The sequence below is a fragment of the Prionailurus viverrinus genome, chromosome X, assembly GCF_022837055.1.
Source record: "Prionailurus viverrinus isolate Anna chromosome X, UM_Priviv_1.0, whole genome shotgun sequence".
In the NCBI taxonomy this organism is placed as follows: Eukaryota; Metazoa; Chordata; class Mammalia; order Carnivora; family Felidae; genus Prionailurus; species Prionailurus viverrinus.
The window spans coordinates 21,813,632-21,835,005 of NC_062579.1; the positions used below are offsets into that span (position 1 = coordinate 21,813,632).

Consider the following 21,374-nt stretch of genomic DNA (forward strand, 5'->3'; position numbering starts at 1 on the left):
CTTTCAGTTTTTCACAATCAATATGCTGTTAACTGTAGATTTTTCATCTATGGCCTTTATTATGTTGAAATATGTTCCCTCTAAACTCATTTTGTTGAGCATTTTCATCATGAGTGAATGTTGAATTTTGTCAGATGCCTTTTCTGCATCTAATGAGATGATTCTATGATTTTTATCCGTTGTTTTGTTGATATGGTATATCACATTGATTGATTTGTGAATATTAAACTATTCAGGCATACTTGGAATAAATCCCCTTTGATCATGATGAATGATCCTTTCATTGTATTGGTGTATTGGGTGTGTTCATATTTAGTTGAGGATTTTTTTGTATCTCTGTTCATCGGGGATATTGGCCTGTAGTTTTTGTTTTGTTTTGTTTTTGTAGTGTCTTTGTCTGCTTTTGGTATCAGGGTAATGCTGGCCTCATAGAATGTGTTTGGAAGCTTTCCTTCGTCTTCTATTTTTTTGAATAGTTTGAGGAGAATAGATATCAACTCTTCACATGTTTGGAAGAATTCATCTGTGAAGCTGTCTCCACCTGAACTTTTATTTTTTTGGTAATTTTGTGGATTACCAATTCGATTTTGTTACTAGTAATTGCTATGTTCAGATTTTCTATTTCTTACTGATTCAGTTTTGGAAGGTTGTATGTTTCTAGGAATTTATCCATTTCTTCTAGGTTGTCCAATTTGTTGGCATATAACTTTTTGTAATATTCTCTTATAATCCTTTGCATTTATGTGGTGTCACTTGTTACTTGTCTCTCATTTCTGACTTTTTTGACTTGGGTCCTTTCTCGGTGAATCTGGTTAAGTGTTTGTCAATTTTGTCTTTTCAAGAAACCAGCTCTTGGTTTCATTGATTTTTTTCTATTGTTATTTAGTTTGTATGTCATTTATTTCTGCTCTGATCTTTATTATTTCCTTCCTCCCACTAACTTTGGCCTTACTTTTTCTTTTTTTTTTTTTCCTCAAAGTTAGCTTGCTTTATTGTGCTTTTTCTTGTTTCTTAAGATATACCTGTATCACTATATATTTCCCTTTTAGAACTGGTTTTGCTGTGTCCCAAAGATTTGGGACCATTTTGTTTTCATTTTCATTTGTCTCCATCAGTTTCTTATTTCTTCTTTGACTGCTTTTCTTGACCCATTGGTTCTTTGGAATCATCTTCTTTGGCCTCCATGTGTTTGTGTTTTTTTCCATTTTTTTTCTTGTGATTGATTTCTAGTTTCATACCTTTATAGACAGAAAAGAAGCATGGTATGGTTTCAGTGTTCTTTGCAACAATGTGGATGAAGATAGAATGTATTGTGATAAGCAAAATAAATCAATTAGAGAAGGACGAATACCATGTGATTTCACTCATATGTGGAATTTTAAGAAACAAAACAGATGAATATATGGAAAGGGGAAAAAATAGGAGACAGGGAAACTAATAAGAAACTCTTAACGATAGAGAACAAACTGAGGGTTGATGGATGGGTGGTGGGTGAGAGGTGTTCTAGAATGGAGGTGGGTGGGAGATGGCCTAGAAGGGTTATGGGTATTGAGGAGGGCACTTGTGATGAGCCCTGGGTGTTGTATGTAAGTAATGAATCAATGAATAGTTTGTCTGTGTCTTTAGGTCTGAGATGAGTCTCTTGTGGAAAGCATATAGTTGCATCTTGTTTTTATCCATTCTACCACCTTATGTGTTTTTATTGGAGCATTAGGGCCATTTATGTTTCAAGTAATGATTGATAGGTATAAACTTCTTGCCAGTTTGTTATTTGTTTTCTGGGTTTTTTTTGTAGTTTTTCTCTGATCCTTTCTTCTCTTGCTCTCTTGCTTTCTGATTGATGCATTTCTGTAGTTTTGGGTTTGTGGTTACCATGAGGTTCATATATAATATCCTAAGTATATAACAGTCTGTATTAATTTGATGGCCATTTAAATTCATTCACATTCTTAAAAAAAAAACTTCTTTCTTTTTTTTACTCCCTCCTCCACATTTTATGTATACTCTGTCATATTTTACATCTTCTTACTCATAAATTTCTTGTATGGCCATTTCTTTTTCACTTAAAGAAGTCCCTTTAACATTTCTTTTAATTCTGGTTTAGTGGTGATAAATTCCTTTTTTCTGTTTGGGAAACTATCTGTCATTCAAATCTGAATGATAATGTTGTATCCTTGCTTGTAGTTTTTGTTTGTTTGTTTGTTTTCCTTTTCAGAGCTGTAACAATGTCATGCTACTCCCTTCTGGCTTGTGAAGTTTTTGCTGCAAAATCACCTGACAGATTTATAGGTTTTCTTTTGTTGGTAACTTTTTGCTTCTCTCTTGCTGCTTTTGAAATTCTCTCTTGGGATGCCTGGGTGGCTCAGTTAGTTGAGCACCCAACTGTTGATTTCATCTCAGGTCATGATCCCGGGGTGATAGGATCTTTTCTTTCTCTCCCCCTCTGCTTCTCTCCCCCTCATGTTCAATCAATCAATCAATCAATGAATTACTGTATCTTTAACCTTTGAAATTTTAATTATGTCTCATGGTGTGGACCTTCTTGGTTCATCTTGTTTGGAACTCTCAGTGCTTCTGGAGGTCAATTTCCTTCTGTAGGTTAGGAAATTTTTCAGCTATTATTTCTTCAAATAAGTTTTCTACCCCTTTTCTTTCTCTTCTGCCATCCCAGTAATGTGAAGGCTTGTTTGATGTTGTACAAGGTATTCCTTAACCCATACTCATTTTAAAAATTCTTTCTCTTTTTCATGTTCAACTTAGATGCTTTCCATTACCTTGTCTTCCAGATCACTGATAAGTTCTTCATCTGCTAATCTACTGTTGAGTCCTTCTGGTGTTATTTTTTTATTTCACTGTTAAATTCTTCAACTCTCATTGGTTCGTTTTTTCTTAATTTTTTTTAGTGTTTATTCATTTTTGAGAGACATAGAGAGACAGAGCGTGAGTGGGGGAGGGGCAGAGAGAGAGAGGGGAACACAGAATCCGAAGCAGGCTCCAGGTTCAGAGCTGTCAGCACAGAGCCCAAGGCAGGGCCTGAACTCACGAACCATGCGATCATGACCTGAGTTGAAGTTGGATGCTTAACCGACTAAGCCACCCAGGTGCCCTTCATTGGTTCTTTTTTATATTCTCTATCTCTTTGTGAGAAGTCTCCCTGAGTTCTTCCACTTTTCTGTCCAGCCCAGTGAGCATCTTTATGGTCATTACGTTAAATTCTTTATCAGGCATTTTGCTTATCTTTGTTTTATGTAGTTCTTTTTCTGAGGTTTTGTCTTGTTCTTTCTTTTCGAATGTATGCCTCTGTCTCCCCATTTAGTTTGACATTCTATGTTTGTTTCTGTGGATTAGGTGAAACAACTACTTCTCCTAAACTTGAAGAATTGGTCTTGTGGATGGTCATCCCTTATGTAGATTGTGTGTACTTGATGATTTTTGCTGGCTGGCTGGAACTGTGGCTGAGGGTCCTGGGGATTTCCACAGAGCAGGTACCCTTTTAAGACAGCTGAAGCTGAAGTGAAACATGCCAGGCTGTCCTGGGATTCTGTGTGCTGAGGCTACCTTGGCAGGACCGCTGAAGCTGAAACAGGTGGAAGCTGGTGTTGTCCTGGGGGCTGTCCACATTGAAGGTGACCTGCCAGGACAGCTGAAGCTGGCTTAGGTACAAGCCAGGGTATCCCAAGGTGCTCAGTGCAGGTAATGCCCTGGATGGGTGACTGGAGTCGAGTCTAGTGCAGGTGGCAGTGCTCTGGGCACTACGCACAGGGAATGCCCGGGCGGGATGGCTGGAACTGACGCAAGCATGGGTCAGGGGTTCATGGGACACTCCATGCAGGAGGTATCCTGGCAGAGCAGCTGTATCCAAAGCAGTTGTCAGCCAGAATGTTTCAGAATGCTTTGCCCTGGGGGTGTCCTAGCAAACTGTGCGAAGCTGGAGAGCCTGGGTCTGGATTGTTCCAGGGTGCTTTGCACCTGTGTCATCTTGGTTCAAAGGTTGGGGCTGTAGTAAGCACCAGCCAGGGGTGTCCCTGTGTACACACCCTGTGTCCACTTTGGTGGGTCAGCTGGGACTGTGTGGGCTAGGGACCTGGGGTTCACTGAGATGGCAAGCCAGTTAGGGCACCTGGAATGTACACTGACTGTTTATCAACCCTTCTTACCTGGAAAGCCTTCCAGCACCCACCCCCACCATTTGGCATTGTTCTAGCATGAGCTCTTTTATATGGTAGCTACTTTTAAACTGCAGCTTTTTCTCTAGGCTCAAAGACAGACGCATTTTCTGCTGGTTGCTCGGCACTCACTTTCCAATGCAGTTTGCAGCATCAGGGCTGAGGGTTCTCTTTGCTACCATATGTTTGTCTCTCTTGCTGTTCTCTTTTGTTATTCTGTCTTGTGTTGTGTAGTAGCTGTTCAGTTGGCCCTCAGTTCTTCTTCAGGAGGAATTGTTCTATCAACAGGTATAATTTGGTGTGTTCTTTGGAGGTGGGGAGTTCCAGGTCTTCCTGCATTGCCATCTTGGACCAGATCTCAAGAGGAGTAGAGAGATGTTGAAGATACTGTATAATATGTTTTTTTTTAACAACCAAAAGATTCAGTATATATGTAAAACCAATATTGAAGCCCCTTTATAATTGTATCTACTATAAAGAAGTATTATTATAGCAGTATAACCACTGGCTAGGAACCACATGACATGCAGTAGGTCTTAGACCTTCAAATTTCTACCAGTGTGAAGCTTGGGTGATATTCTTAATCTCTCAGAGGTTCTCATGAAAAAAAAAAAAGTGGGAGTGAATATCAAAGCAACTTTGTATAGTTTATATGAACTAAAGTGTAAGTAAGCCTGGTACAAAATTTTCAATTTAAACTAGAAATCACATCACATGATTTGGCCCTGGACCTATCAAGTTGTTTATTACTAATGAATGAGTGAATCTAGTTAAAGACGTTTCATTTTTCCCTTGCTATGTTTGGACAACTGCCACTAAGCGATAGCAGTTTGTTAAAATATCTGTATTTAGTACATACTTAATACACAATTTATTTCTTGACCCCAAAAAAAGTCTTTGTTAAAACATTTCAGTCGACTAAATCACTTAATAACTATGTACATGTTTTGGAAAAAAAATATGCTTAAAAGAGTTAAAAGTGGATTTTATTTCCGTCTCAGTAAGCCTCTTCTTTGTGCTATTGAGAAATTTCTTCCTCCTTCACAGGCACATGCTTATGGGACACTTACCTGTGAGATAATCCTCAGGTTATTAGAACTAGGGTATTGAGTTATATCCCCCTCACCTAAATATATGTGTAAATTATCTTATAGTAAGTAAACTTTATTCTTGATTTTTTTCCCCAAGAATGCCTTGACTCTCGTCTGGGAGTCTGATTAGCATTAGATCTATTCTTTCTTCTCTTCAGTTGAGTAGGAACTCTGTTTTGATTCTTATTTTCTTTTTTCACGGAGAAAGATATTGTGATCCCTACGTGAATATACACAGGGCTAACTCTTCCCCTTTATCAATCAGGAAGACATTTCTTTTCCAGCTTTCTCTTTCATTTCTGGCTCTTGAAGCTCAAGCTTATATAAGAATTAATTTAAATGGATTTGTTTGAAACTATCTTTTAATCACTTCAACAAGTTTTTAGCAGAGCATTGGGTTGGTTTCTTTCTCAAAGTGTTCAAGTAGTCGTTTCCAAAATATGTACTTAAAATTACTTTGAAAAAATAGATAATAAATGTCAGGAATTTCCTTCTGAAGAATTTATGTGGTGGTCAGGGCAATGGGTAGGAATAGGAGTGAAGTTAAATCAGCAGTGTGTTGAGAATTGTTGAAACTGGATGATGGTATATGGGAGTGATGTAGTGTTCTCTGCTTTTGCATATGGTTAAAATTTTCTGTAATTAAAAAAAATGAAGGCCACAAAAATTTAAGTGGTTCTCTAAATACTGTTTTTGTAGTATTTATCTTTCCTTTATCAGTAAGCTATATTTTATAACATATCACTTCAAAAACCAGTGGGTTAAAACAATAAGCATTTGATATTGATCATAAGTCTCTGGATCAACTGGGCTCTCTCATGTGTCTGCTGTGAACTATAGGTTAGTAGGACGTTCTCTTCATTTTTCCTGGAATCTCCCACATGTTTGGGGTTATCTGTATATAGGCCAGTCTACCACGGCCTCAGATGATAAAATCGGTCTCTCCTATCACATTCTGTTGGCTAAAGCAAGTCACAAAGCCAGCCCAGATGCAAGGGGGAGTAAAGTAGATTGCATCTTGTTGGAAGGAGCTACACAGTGACATTGCATTGGGTGCCTGGATCCAAGGGAGCCATTAATGTGATCATTGCCATATGTAAGCCCTTATTCATTTTAAATCACCTGATGCTTATAGCCTGATAATTTACTAATTTGTATGTCACCCCTCAACTCTCCCCTTCAGCTTCAATCTAACTACAGGTCACCTACTTTTGGATTTCCCAGGAGCACCTCTTATTCAATGGCTAGGTTTTTTTTACTTCTTCCCTAAAACCTTCCCCTGCTCTCTTTTCTTCTTCTCCTCACTCTGTCTCTAATTAATATTATTTGCATCGAAGCACCCATTTATCTCTTTATCCCTCTATCCATTATGTAATTCAGTGAATATTTACTGCATACCTATTAGGTGCCTAACACTGGGCTAATCACCAAAGAATCTAAGACTAGCAAAAGCAGACCTAGCCTCTGCCCACATAGGCCTTACGGAGCAAAGATCAAGGAACACAATCAGGAGCCAGAAAAATACCTGTAAAATTATAACTGCTGTTAAAAAGGAAAGATACATCATGTTATGTGAAATTATAATCATTCTGACTCTGTGATGATTTAACTGATCAAATCTCAGTCTTGGAGTGAGGAGATACAGCATAACCCTCAACCAACCTATGGCATAACGACAGTTTGAGTGAGAAATAAACATTTGTTATTAAAAGCCACTAAGATTTGGGGGTCGTTTGAAATATAGTCTATCCTGATGAACATAAGTGGTATTATGATTGCCATTCTCATAGATCTTGAAGGCACCAAGGTTGATGGTAGAGCTTGGTGTGAAGAGGAAATATTTAAATCAGGTGCTAAAATCTTCCTTAAATGAGGTTGGAAAATGACAGCAGAGAGAGGTAAAGATTATGGAAGCAACTGGCATACATTTCAAAAGAGCAGGGTTTTGGAGAAGAGAGTAGATGAGTTATTATTTGGGAGCCACAACAGAAAGCAAGAACAGCAATCCCAGCTTCTGTCTCCAAAGTGCTGACTGTGAGAAAATAAACATGCACCGCTTGAGATGGCTGCAGGGGAAGTGATAATCAGAGAGAAGAGCCAGGTTTTATTTGATTAATGCCAGGAAGAGAAGGAGATGCTGAGGATTTAGCACAGTTACAGGATTATGGAGATATTATACCAGGGGCTACATTGAAAGAGTTTGAGACATAGGTATATATGGATACTGTCTGTAAATGAATGAATGAGTGAATGAGTGAGTGAACGAATGTGTCAGAGCATTTTGGAGATGCTAGTGCAAGAAAGGTGTATGTGTGTTGGTGGAAAGGATGCTCACAATTCTGGCATCGATTTATGAAACTAGGGTTGACATACATGATGAATTCAGTCTCACTATCTCTTTGAGGAAGATGTCTCATTTGGTTGAGGTGATGGCAGACCCAGAGGCCAGAGGATCCATATGCTTTTCATGCCATATTGGCGGTGAACCAGAACTTCAGACCCCAGCGTCCATTACTAGTTGCTAATCTAATCTCTTGTTAATCCCCACTTGTTTAATTACTTCGAATCCAGCTATTACACATTTGTATTCCTCATTGCTTGTAAAGTGATATTTGTAAAACGTATCTGAACTTCTTCTTCCCTGTTTCAAAAGCCTTCAGTAATTTCTCAACTTTTCAAAGTAAAATCCAAACTCCATAAAAGCAGAGAGTCTCTCTACCATTGCCTCTGTAGCTGCTACTTCATACTATCTCATCTTTCACATCAATCACCCAGAACTACCCAAAGTTTCTTAAAGCTTCCTCGTTTCTTGCTTTTGGAATGGTACCTATGGTGTTCAGACTGTCTGCAGTCTCTGTCCTACCCTCTCCATTTGGTTAACTCTTCTCTTAAATACAGTTTGGCCTATGACCCTCTGCATGTGTTTTTTTAATGCTCTTTTGAAGTAACTCAATTAACTATCTGAAGGTTTTGAAAACACCTTGTGAAATACTGCTGAGGTGTGTTATTCATTTTTCTTTTCCTTTATTTTTTTCTGAAATTTGGGAAGGCATGGTTTTATTTTCTTTGGAAGCTTTCTATATTTTTTTTATTATCACCGTGAAAATAATCACTATACATACAGACAGGTTAATGAATTTAAATACATTGTGATGAAATAAGGAGATGAATGAAACAAAATAGGACATATGAAAAGCCATAGCAGCAGAGAAAAAAATCTATAGGAAGTGTGTTTGCAAACAAAGATGGAACTATACACAGTGCAAAAATGGCAGTGTAAGTGTCTCAAATTTAAGTCATCATGTGGACTAGAAGTAACTGGACCCACAATTGTGGAGGTTTATTTTGATAAGTAGAAAGCTTTGTCATCACTTGTACGTTTTTTCCCTTGATAGCAACGTTCATAAATTCTCTCTGCAGGCACTTATCTCATTTCACTGAATTTCAGATGCCAAATATTGTAAGAGACACAGTCGATATCTGTACCAATAAACTATGACACAGTGCTTTCTTATCACAGCAATTGTAAAAGACATTCCAGTTTTGGAGCTGATAAAATGTGAGCAAAATGTGCATGTTAACATTGATGAAATATGGAAATTGATGAAAATAGACAAGTAACTAACTGATTAAATACATGGTGTTAGAAAACTTCCAGAGGAAATAAAGCCACCACTTTTCAAACTTCAGAAAAAATAATTCAAATAATAAAATTCGCTGAAACCGCTTGACCATTATTTGACAAGATGTTTCTGGAACCGTAAGAGTGTTAATTAAGTTATTTTAAAACCCACCATGAGGGTTGTTATCTCAGGCTCTGTAAAGTGAGATGTTAACTTATAGCAAACTGATAAGTTGCAAATTATTTTTGTCTGGGAGGCATACAAATGAATTCTCTTCAGCAGAAAAGAAAACCTCACAGGTTTTTATTGCCCTATAAGACATTAGCGAATTTTGTATCTAACTTTGCACTTTTGTTCCAGCACCTTTTCTTTTGTCAGAGAGATATTGCACTGGACACTTGTTAAAAACAGAAAGAAGACTTCATTCAAGACTAATGCAAAAGGGGTTAAATAATGAACTGAACTCCGTTGAAACCAAAGTCAGGGAACCTTTTGAGCATTGGAGTGAGTTAGTGAAAGACATTCAGGGGATGGTTGGTTAATGTGCTGGGCTATCTGTGTTTGCTAATCGGTGCTTATCAGTCAGACTCCTACCCTGCTGGAGAGACTTGGAGATAGGCCTGCTGTCCTTCTTGATGATTACAGTTCAAAAAGATAGCTTCTAGTGCTTGAGAAAGATATCCCTGGATTGTAGAAGATTGACACCTCAAAGGGGCAGAGAAGAAATACACAATTGCAAGTTTCCTAAAGTAACTCCTCTAAGAAAAGGAAAGTGGGAGGTGGGATGCTATAATCAGGAAGAAACCTGGCTAAACTTTAGTCAAGCTAAGGGAAATGCTAAGGCCATCTTAGTCAGAATCACTGACGATACATAACAGTTTCTGGTATTCTTTTAGAACCAACTCTGTCATCCTTCTGGGTCTCTCTAAACCACCAGCATGTGTTCACTGCATATTTGTATGAAGTTAATATTTTCACATGTTTGAAAATTATATTATGACTTTTTTTCCTCCTGTAATAGTTGATAGAACAAGCAGGAATCAAAGACACTGAAAACAGAAAACTAAACAAAGCATATAGCAACAAAAAGACACATTAAAAGAGAGATTTAGAAAGGGCAAAAAAATCATTTCTGGAATCTGACTAATGAGACAGCATGGGGAAGGCTAATGGAGTAAGGAGAAGAATAAATGGAAATAATTGTCTTTGGAATGTGAACATTAACATAATGGAGAACAATGAATAAGAAGCATGACAATGTTAAGTATTTTAAGTCATTGTCCCAAGAGGCACTCAGTTGAGAAATTACACCACAAAAAGAAAAATACATTTCAAATCGTAATAAATATATGTGATAAAATAACGAGAGAGCTCAGAAGAATCAGATAATAAACAATTTATTGCTGCCTCTTAAGTAACTTCTAATCCTCTTCTAAATTTTCTTTGTAAATTCAAAAGTTATCTTGAATTCTCACTCTCACATAATAAAGCTTGCAGCATTTATTCCTGCATAGCCAGGAGAAATATTTATCTTGATCGATTTAAATATTTTCCAGTCATTCCTATTTATTTAAATTTATAAAAGTCCTTTTCTTTGACGTTATTCTAAGTTTATTTTTCATTGTCTGAAAAAATCAACTGAAAAATCCAATTTCCATTTCCTAAATTATTATTTTTCCTCATGAACTTTCTAGGACTACCAAATGATTGCAGTAAAATGGAGTATGGAAAATTGCTTTCTAAGGGATTCTTCACAATTAGAAATTGCCAAAAGTCGAGATGAAAGCAGTATACAGTGGTTTTAAAACTAGCTCACGGTGGCTGTTGCATATTTTTGCTTTGTCTACTTTTATCTCATCATTATTTTTACAAAGTTCCAAGTATAAAAAACTTTTTGTACATAACAGGCACTCAATAAGTTTAAACTTTAAACTTTTAAAAGCAACTGCCTGCTTTATTTCTAGTCTAAATGTAATCAGTAGGAATCACACAGTAAAGAATTTTGCAGAGTTGCATGGCAGTGTGTAGTCTTAAAATTCCTGTAATAGAGCCATCTCAGGAACAGGGCTTTCCAACCATTGTTTTCAGGGATAATAGTATCTCCAGGTCAATGCAGTCAGCACTATCCAATAGAACTTTGTGTAATGTAGGAAATATTCTTTATCTGTGCTGTCCAGTACAGTAGCCAGTAAATACATGTGGCTACTAAATACTTGAGCTATTGCTAGTATAACTGAATAACCGAATATTTATATTTTATTAATTTTTTTAATGCTTATTTATTTTTAAGAGAGAGAGAGAGAGAGAGAGAGAGAGAGAGCAAGAGGGAGAGGACAGAGAGACAGGGAGATCCAGAATCCAAAGCAGGCTCCAGGCTCTGAGCTGTCAGCACAGAGTCCAACATGGGGCCCGAACTCATGAACCATGAGATCATGACCTGAGCCAAAGTCAGACGTGTAACCGACTGAGCCACTCAGGAGCCCCTGAATTTTTATTTTTATTTCATTTAAATTATTATTTTTTAAATTTTTATTTATGTTTTTAAAACTTTTTTTAATGTTTATTTTTCAAGAGAGAGATTGACAGAGTGTGAGCAGGGGAGGGGAAGAGAGAGAGAGGAAGACACAAAATCTGAAGCAGGCTCCAGGCTCCCAGCTATCAGCACAGGGCCCAACGCAGGACTCAAACCCACGAAGCGTGAGATCATGACCTGAGCTGAAGTCAGACGCTCAACCGACTGAGCTGCCCAGGCGCCCCCATTTAAATTATTTTTTCAAAGTTACTTTACTTTTTAAAATTTTTTCTTTAATGTTTATTTATTTTTAAGAGAGCGAGAACAGGAGCACGGGAGGGGCAGAGACAGAGGGGCATAGAATATCGAAGAGGACTCTGCGATGACAGCAGGGAGCCCAATGTGGGTCTTGACCTCACAAACTTGAGATTATGACCTGAGCCAAAGTTGGACACTCACCGACTGAGCCACCCAGGCACCCCTCATATAAATTAATTTAAACAGCAATATGTTGTGGGCTTCCTAGGTGGCTCAGTCAATTAAGTAACCGATTTGGGCTCAGGTCATGATCTAACAGTCCATGAGTTTGAGCCTTGCGTCGGGCTGTGTGCTGACAGCTCAGAGCCTGGAGCCTGCCTCAGATTTTGGGTCTCCCTCTCTCTCTGCCCCTCCCCTGCTCACGTTCTGTTTCTGTTTCTCTTTGTCTCAAAAATGAATAAACATTAAAAAAAATTTATAGTGGCTATCATACTGAACAACACAGTCTTCTTTGATATGTTCTTCAAAAATAAAGAAAAAATGTGGAAATTTTTTTCTTTAAAAAAAAACCAAAACTTTGTTTAACCTAGTAGTTCCCAAATTTGGTTGAACAAAGAATCTTTTTACATCTGAGTAAAACATGAGGCGTGGTTCTTTTGAAATCAACAATAAAAAGCAATATAGTCTTTAGGGCCATTTACACATTATTCCTTGTTTTGTTTGTTCATTCATTTATGTAGTCACTCAACTAACATCAGTTGGGCTATGTACTGGGCAGTGTTGAAGTACAGTCTCGTTCATTCGTTAAGCTTTTTCTAATGGGAGAGACAGATTAGTAAAGAAATAGTCCACACAGTCTGGTAAATTCCAAGAAACACAGAGGGCTGTGGGAACACAGAGCTGGACAGGCCTACCTGAAAGATACTGTGGGTTCCTCCAGACTACACATTAAAGCTGATACTGCAATAAAGTGAATTAAATGAATATTTTGGTTTCTTATTTCATATAAAAGTGTTGTATGTACTATACTGTAGTCTCTTATGTGTATCATAGCACAATGTACATACCTTAATTAAAATACTTTAATGCTAAGAAGTGCTAGCCGCTCTGTGAGCTTTTGGTAAGTCATAATCACCGATCACAGACGAGCATAACAAATATAATAATAATGAAAAAGTTTGAAATATAGCAAGAATTCCCAAATGTGACATGGAAATGTAAAGTGAGAAAATGCTGTTGGAAAAAGGGCGCCTGTAGACTTGCTTGATGTACGGTTGTGACAAACTTTCAAATTGTAATGAATGTACTATCTGTCAAGTGCAATAAATTGATGCATAATAAAATGAGGTGTGCCTATAATCAAGGTTTGTTATGGTGAACTTGCCAGCGGGAGACTGGAGGACAAGTAGGGCATTGTCTGGTGAAAAAGAGGCATTTTTTATCTTTTATTTCCCTGACTCCCCTTCCCAGAGTTTGCTGCTTAACCTGTCTTATTCAGGCTAAAGCCTTGTATCATGATCTATGCTCCGATCCTGTGGGTTCCTTTCTTACACCTTTATGTCACAGTGATTAGTCCACTTTACCAGGTTGGTTTGAGGATAATGTCTCCCCACACACTTCTGCTTCTTTCCTGCCGCTCCCCCTGTCCAAACCCCTTAACAGTCCAACACACACCAAAGAAACTTAAATTTTTGTGTATTATCTACAGTGTTCTCAAAATAACCCTCAAAATTCTGACCTGAGAATAGGGACAGGCCTTCTATCTTTAGTTCTCAGTAAAACACAGATACACACGTGCATGCGCACACGCGCGCGCGCGCACACACACACACGCAAGCACTTTCACATTGGCTGTCTTTTCCCAATTTCAACAAACTTACAACTGATTTCCTTGCATCCTTTTTCCCCCTCACCCCCCAATCCATTCTCACCAATATAAGGGAGGTTCCAGAATGTAAATCTCATTAAGCCCCTCCCCAGATTTAACTCTTCAAGAATTCTCTCAATTTCTTTTAAGAGAAACTCCATAGCAATTAGTTTAAAATTCCCTGTAGGATGTCTTCCAAGTTTACTCCCCTAAACTAAGAAGTAAACATCCTCGAGCAACTTGTAAAGCACAATAAACACCTAATCAGTGTTAGCAGTTATTTGAAGATATGGTTCTCTGTCCAGAAAGCCTCAAAATATGGCATACTGTAAGAAGCAACAATAAGTACAGCGAATGTACAAAAGAAAAGCAAATCCTAGCAATGTTCCTAAGAACTCACCACTCCTAACACTGATCTATTCCGCTCACTCAGCCCTCAGCCTACATACACTTACAAAAGATGAAGTTCACCTATGCATATCGAAACTTTCCTTTTTATCACCTATCAATGTATACTTAAAACCTTCTTGCAGATCCTTTTTTATCCTACAACAAAACAAAACAAAACAAAACAAAAAACACAAAAAAATAAATGTGTTGGGGAAACAGCTCTATAAATAGTTTTAAGAAACAAGTACTGTAAAAATGATTGAAATTTTACCAACTTATTTTATTTTATTAACAGAGACAGTATAGGGTATTTATCACAAACCCAGATCTAGCAAAGATTCATTCTATTGATTGCCATTCATTAGTGTCAGTTTCCCCAAATAACCACCAGTATAACACATTGATCAAGCAAAACTGAGTTTATTACTTAGTGTGGTAAAGAAGGCCAACACTTAGCAGATTCTCAGAAGACACAGGTTGATGGCAGACATATATATGGGATTTGGGGGGTTATGGGTTCAAGTAGATTAAAGCATGTCTTTGAATGCAGAGGTCAGATTGAAATTGGTCAAAATCCAAGATATAATAGGGAAGGATTCATAGGCCCAGTGAGTCCAGGGCTTTGAAGTAAGTCTTGCTGAGTAAAAAGGTGTAGTGAAGTGAGAGGGTTTCCCAGATAAACAATACTGTCTTGAGACAGAGCTGGTTGATCACTATATTGTTCGGATAAATGTATTCTCAGGATTTTCCTGAAGCCACCGATGAAGCTGTATATTAGTAGTGTACAGCATTATCTCGGGAAAAAAATTGCTTGAAAGAATAAAGTCATACTGATGTAGGGGCCTTGGAAATTAAACTGTCTGGGAGACAACCTCTTTAAGTTTCCTGAGTTGTAAAATGAGGATATCAGTCCTACCTTTTTCTTTTGGTTTTGAGAACTGAGTGAAATAATGTATATAAAGTCCCTAGTAGGATGCCTGTCACTTAGTAAACACACTATGTCTGTAAAATATCTTCCTTTTTAAATTAATTATTCCTAATGTAGCAATTCATTCTTTTAGTCACTCATTCTAGAATATCCACTAAAATACTATATGATGTGTGCATTGCTGTATGTTAGGGGCACAGAGATGAAAGGTCCATGCACTCAAATAACTTTTCTATGCAAATAGACATGTTACTATGTGGCATGGATAGTGTTCCAGGAAGAATAGGAATGACACGCCAAGGCAGGCCAGGAGATTTAGAAAGGTCTAAAAGACCTGGCCCAGTGAAGTTGATGTTTGACCCGATTCTTGAAGGATGAGTAATAATCCATGAGATAGCCAAGAGTCAAAAGATCATTCCAGGCTAAGTGAAAAGTATATACAAAGGCTGGAAGCTATTAATTCCCATGCTGAGCTCCAGATGAGAGGAAAAACTGTGTTTCCAGATAGAAGTTCAGATGGAGCAGGAGGTTGGTCTGTATAAAAGAGTATAATAAGTAATAGAACTCAAGAGATCATAATAATTTGTGTTTTCAATAAACGTCAGTTGATTGCAACCAGAGGGTCAAGGGTTTTTTATATCGAGGTAAGGAATTAGGCTTCTCTCTTACATAGTCTCGTGTTTATCACACATTTTTATACCCTAGGGTGACTTGGAAGGCCTTTTATAATTGCTCAGGAATTGTTCTAACCTCCCAGAGACTGATTTCATTGATCTGGGATGGAGCCTAGGAATTTGTATTTTTTTAATGTGTTTATGTTTTGCTGGTTTGTTCAGTGCTCTCCTAGTGTTTTTCTAATGTATAGGCAGTAATGAGGTTTTTGGGGTGATAGTGCAGTTCATGGGGTCCGGAGCCGATGATCAAGAAAGAATTCTTGAAGACGTCTTTGCTGCAAAAAGGTGATTTTAAAGGTGATTTTATTGAAGCCTGGGGACAGGACCCATGGTCAGGAAGAGCTGCCCCCGGAACATGAGGAGAGACTGGTTTTATACTATGTAGTTGGGGGAGGTAAAGTCCAGGGGAAGTTTCCAGTGAGATTTTCATATGCTAAAGAAGACTCACAGGATACCTGAGGCCTAACTATTGTCAAGCTCTACTGTCAAGATCCCTCTAGCAAAACATTGACAAGAAGACCTTAGGAGTGCCGGGAGAAACGTTTTACTGTGTCAGCCTCAAGTATTTGTCACTGGCTGCAGATTATAAGGAAATTTAGTTGTATCTGCCATTGTTTCCCACATCAGGCAGGACAGAAAACTTCCTGAAGCAAAGGATTACAACCCAAGAGCAATAGTCAGAAGCTCAATATGAGTCCCTGAAGCAATAGCCTTAACGTTCATGTACAGAATTCTGGAAACAAGGAGTCAAGAGAGGAGCCATTTTAGGAGGTAATTCTAACATCAGAGGTAGTATAAAATAGGACAGAGTAAATTTTCACTTAATCCTGTTTATCTGGAGCTTGGTTTCAAAGAAGAAAAGGAAAGAGGCTCCTCAGATATCCCCGGTGATATTTGGTATCATAGGTTAACACTGAGGTAGTAGACATGAGATGAGATGCACTCAAAAAGAGAAGTAAATGTTAGGATAAAGTAAGGTCCTGGAAATAGAGGGGGGGGGGAGAGAGAGAGAGAGACAGAGAGAGAGAGAGAGAGAGAGAGAGAGAGAACATGCTCTGTCAGGTAAAAATCCAAGGGTTGTAGTTATAGGGGCAGGAGTAGCAGGTATGGGGATGAAGAAAAAGGTAACACATTTGGAAGGGCTGAGTGTAAGAGGATTCTGATTTGAATTAATCATGACTACTTCCCTGGCATTACTTTGCTCCAGGTGTGACTGTGTGGTCCCTTATTTCTCTGACCATCTTCAACAGTCTGCCTTCTCTCCTCTTTTGTGGATAATCCCAATGCCCTCAGGCCATTCTCTGCCTTCTCCATTCCCAAGAGTTTGCTCTACCCTTCTAAATGTGCTTTTTTGCTACAGTAGATCTTTTTTTTTTTTTTGAGTTAAGAAATGTGCTATAGTCAGCATCCCAGAGCCACAGAAAATGACAGTATTCATGAACTGTTGATGGTGAACATGAAAAAAGTCAAATGTGGTCGGTTTCCTCGATGACCTCAAGGTCCAAAAAATTTCGCTCCTGCACCGATGCCGAAGGTCCTGGGTCACATTAGGAAAAATGAAGGCAGACAGAAAGTCTAGGAATGTGTGTTTTTATTTGTGATATTGAATTATAAAATGAGAAGAATAACTAGGCAGGATCAATTACTGTGTTTTCTTTGGAACTAAATCATAATTCTAGAACTTTTCTAATCTTCCCCAAATATTTTGTGATCTTGTGTCACAATTGCTGAAATCCTGACTACAGGTTTAGGAGAATAACACGGCTGACATCTTTTTACTGGTGTCAAGGAAAATGATAGAAAATATGCAAAATGACTGTCAAAGACAGCAGTGTTAACATGACAGTGAAAGCAAGTTTATATTTTTTTATACCTCAGTGGTCAGAAGATCAATGTTTTCTAGTAATTCATCTAGGAAATTAACCACCTTTGGCTTTTAAAATGTTCATCAGAGATACTTAGTTCATGAATGCTGTCATTTTCTTATTTTATTTTGAAGAATATTATTTGTAGATAATTATTTGCTAGAAAATATTTTTATACATAATGGCTTGTTTAGGATAGCATCTACTGATGCATGACAGAAAGATAAAAATTATTGTAGCTGTGACAGCAGTTTCACTCAGAAAGAAAACCTTAAGGAGCTTCATAAAATTTACCAAAATTTATGCTTCTGATTCCATGCTATATATTTGTTGATTTGTTTCATTCCCTGAGGAATGAAATAGTGAATGAAATAGTGAATATTTAAGTAAAAGAGGACATGATTGCACATTAAATACAAAATGTCCTCTGGGAACATAGAGAATTTTTTTCAACCCTAGCAGCATTCCTGTCTGTATGCCTGTGTGCGTGTGTGCGCATGCGTGTGTGTGCGCGCGCCCTTGTGTGAATTTATTCAATAATAAAGATATTGCCTTCCATCTGCATGATACGGTAAAGATTTTTTTCACTTTCTTTTGTTATGGAAAAATCTGTTATATAATGGCCAGCAGGACTGATCAGGGAATTTCAGTCCCTTCCTGAAGACTTCCCTTCTGGGTTTTTGTTCCCACCCTACTTGCCTCAGGCACCAAATTACTACTCATTAGGAATGCAGAAGTAACAGACTATAAATTGTCCCCTCTGTTGATGCTCTGGGCTCAGATCTCTGGAGAATGATCTCCTCTGGGCCCACCTCTGTAAAATAAACCTCCTTCCTTCCAAGATCTCGGAGTGCAGCTTGGTTCTTCGCTGGGTGATCCAGACCAGTTTCTGTAACACTTTCTAATATGTTCTCTTTTTTTTTTTTTTGTCCAATAATCCTGTGAGGTAACAATAATATATACAATACTTTTTTTTACACGTGAAATATTTTCTCTCATTAACTACTTTGTGACTGCATTTTGCTTAACATTTCACTTCCATTTTCTTCCTTTCTTTCTTTCCTTTTCTTTTTGATTTTCTATTTTAATTGTTACCATAATCTTACGAGAAAGGGTCATTGTTAGTTCTCATTTTTGAAAAAGGGAATCGCATTGATTGGGCCAAAATTCATGGCTCACCTTGACACAGATCTATACTCATTTGTCTGATAATAAAAACCTTGCATTTAGGAAAGGGCTAGTTTTATTTTTTCAATGTTTAATTGTGTGGGGGAAAGAGAGAGGTGGGGGAAGAACAAACAGGGGAGGAACAGAGAGAGGGAGACAGAGCAAGCTCCATGCTGACAGCAGAGAGACTGATGTGGGGCTCAAACTCAACCTGTGAGATCACAACCTGAGCCAAAGTCTGAAGCTTAACCAACTGAGCCACACAGGTGCCCAAGGCAAGGGCTAGTTTTATAGGTAGAACTGAACAATTCTACTGCCCCCACAAAACACCCACATTTGTGAAATAGCCACCTTTCCCCTTCCTGAAGAACAAGATGTTGCCAAATGGAGACCTTACGTTGGGTGAAATGTATACAGTACTCTCAACCAAACCATTGGACTTGATGTATTTTATTTGAGACAGCAAACTAGAGAAGTAATAGTATCTCTATGTAAATAATGAGAAAAAGAGGCTCAAACATGATAAATGGCCTAGCAACTAGCAGTCGGCTATTTGAGATAGAACTGATACTCAAACTAAGTCTTTTAACTTAGCACTGTGCTTGATTCATAAAAAGTGTTTGGTAAATACCAGAACTTTAATTCACAATTTGTATAGGAACATCATGTAACCACTACAGGAATCTTGCTTCCTTTTTTTAAAAAATTTTTTTAATGTTTATTTATTTTTGAGAGAGAGAGAGAGAGTGTGAGCAGGGGAGGAGCAGAGACACAGGAAGACACAGAATCTGAAGCAGGCACCAGGCTCCAGGCTCCAAGCTGTCAGCACAGAGCCCGATGCCGGGTTCGAACCCATGATCTGTGAGATCATGACCTGAGCCAAAGTCGGATGCCCAACCAACCGAGCCACCTCGGTGCCCCCCCACCCCCCGCTTTTTTTTTTTGAAGCTGTGTACTATTATATTCTAGGAGAGGTGTTTTTTTTCTGTTGTTTTTTTTTATAGCCAAATATTACCAGGAAGAGATTACTTGTCCAACGTGAACCATACAGGCATCTCGCTAATGTGGGAAAGCACACCATAATATAGCATTCAAGAGCCAGTAGTCCTCCATGTTGTGCATTATTTGGAACGAAGCAAAACATTTCATACAAAACTGTTCCACATTTATTTGATGGGGTATTTCCCCTTGTTTCTATTAGTATAAATCTGCCTATCTCTAATAATTATTGGTGGGCATAAAGTAAAAGGGAATTATTGCAAAATAACAATGCATAGAGTTCAATGCATAGAGCTCAATGTTTGTTTTATTTCTAAAGATGCCTGTGAAACTTGTATAACCAATTGGCAGGCTAAAAGAATAACCTTATGTAAATGAAGAATGTAATTACCATTTTCACAAATTTGGTACATGTTGGAAATGTCATTTCAATCAGGGCTAATCATAATATGACAGGAATAACTGTGATACCATAAGTGATAATTTTATGCTGCTCACTTTTTCTAAATTTGGTGACAAAATATGCAAAGATAAAATTCTCAAAAAGCCAGTAAAACATGTTCAAGATTTTTGCCACTTTTAAAAATATTTTCAAGGAAATATTCATCATTACAGAGCAAGGAGTATTTTGATAACTCATTTGTCTTTAGTTTAATCCCTTCTTAGAATTTATGTCATCTTTTGGGGCGCCTGGGTGGCTCCATCAATTAAGCATCCGGCTTCGACTCAGGTCATGATCTCAAAGTCTGTGAGTTCGAGCCCCGCGTCGGGCTCTGTGCTGACGGCTCAGAGCCTGGAGCCTGCTTTGGATTCTGTGTGTCCCTCTCTCTCTGCCATTCCCCCACTCATGCTCTTGTCTCTCTCTGTCTCAAAAATAAATAAACATTAAAAAAATTTAAAAATAAAATATTTATGTCATCTTTTAAGGAAAACGAAAAAGTATGAAATTTTAAGTGGTAATAAAATACTTTGTTACAGGGCGCCTGGGTGGCGCAGTCGGTTAAGTGTCCGACTTCAGCCAGGTCACGATCTCACGGTCCGTGAGTTCGAGCCCCGCGTCAGGCTCTGGGCTGATGGCTCAGAGCCTGGAGCCTGTTTCCGATTCTGTGTCTCCCTCTCTCTCTGCCCCTCCCCCGTTCATGCTCTGTCTCTCTCTGTCCCAAAAATAAATAAACATTGAAAAAAAAAATTTAAAAAAAATACTTTGTTACATTTTCCATATATATAGGTTTAAATAGTAGTTTTATAAATGTTGCCTCTGTCATTTTTTCATTAAGTATGCTTTTTATTGATAATGAGTAAAATATTTAACAACCAACTAAGGACTTCATATAGCTCAGTGGCTCCATTCACATTATGAACTTGGCATGAATGCCATTTTGATGCTATCTCATTTTCTGGCTCCTGATGAAGAAACAGGTTAATGGAAACATTATCAATTTAATTACTGATTTTCATAGGTCTCACGAAGTTTGTGAGATTTTTTATTTAAATCCATTAATATTAATGTTCTAATGTAGTTTTCTAGGAGCTAGCCAACAAATGCTTTCTTAAAAGTACCCTTATGCTAGGAAGTTTCAATAAAGAGAAGAAAAATGTGTGTATACAGCCCTGGGACTGGGGACAACAGGGATGTGTGGCAGAGGGGGAGGCTGCAAAAAAAGGAATAGGCACAGTTGGTTTGTTTGTTGCTATGTTTGTTTGTTTGCGTTTTGGTGTTGAGTATAGCATAATAGTGACACAGGACATAAATAAATGTATTTACTTTGAATACCTTCAACAAGGGATCTGAAGCTTTGGTAAGGACCTTGAACCTGTATTCACGGACCCATAT

The 21,374-nt window shown here is 37.9% G+C and overlaps 2 protein-coding genes across 2 annotated transcripts in view; one reads left to right on the forward strand and one right to left on the reverse strand.

Moving 5' to 3' along the window:
- Positions 1–21,374, forward strand: part of IL1RAPL1 (interleukin 1 receptor accessory protein like 1) — a 678,538-nt gene that overhangs the window by 55,465 nt on the left and 601,699 nt on the right. The window lies entirely within an intron of this gene.
- LOC125157674 (transcription factor SPT20 homolog) overlaps positions 1–21,374 on the reverse strand; it is a 67,848-nt gene that overhangs the window by 7,787 nt on the left and 38,687 nt on the right. The window contains exon 4 of the mRNA XM_047844616.1: positions 3,559–3,852. Coding sequence (XP_047700572.1) covers positions 3,559–3,852 — 294 coding nt within the window. The remainder of the gene's footprint in view (positions 1–3,558; positions 3,853–21,374) is intronic.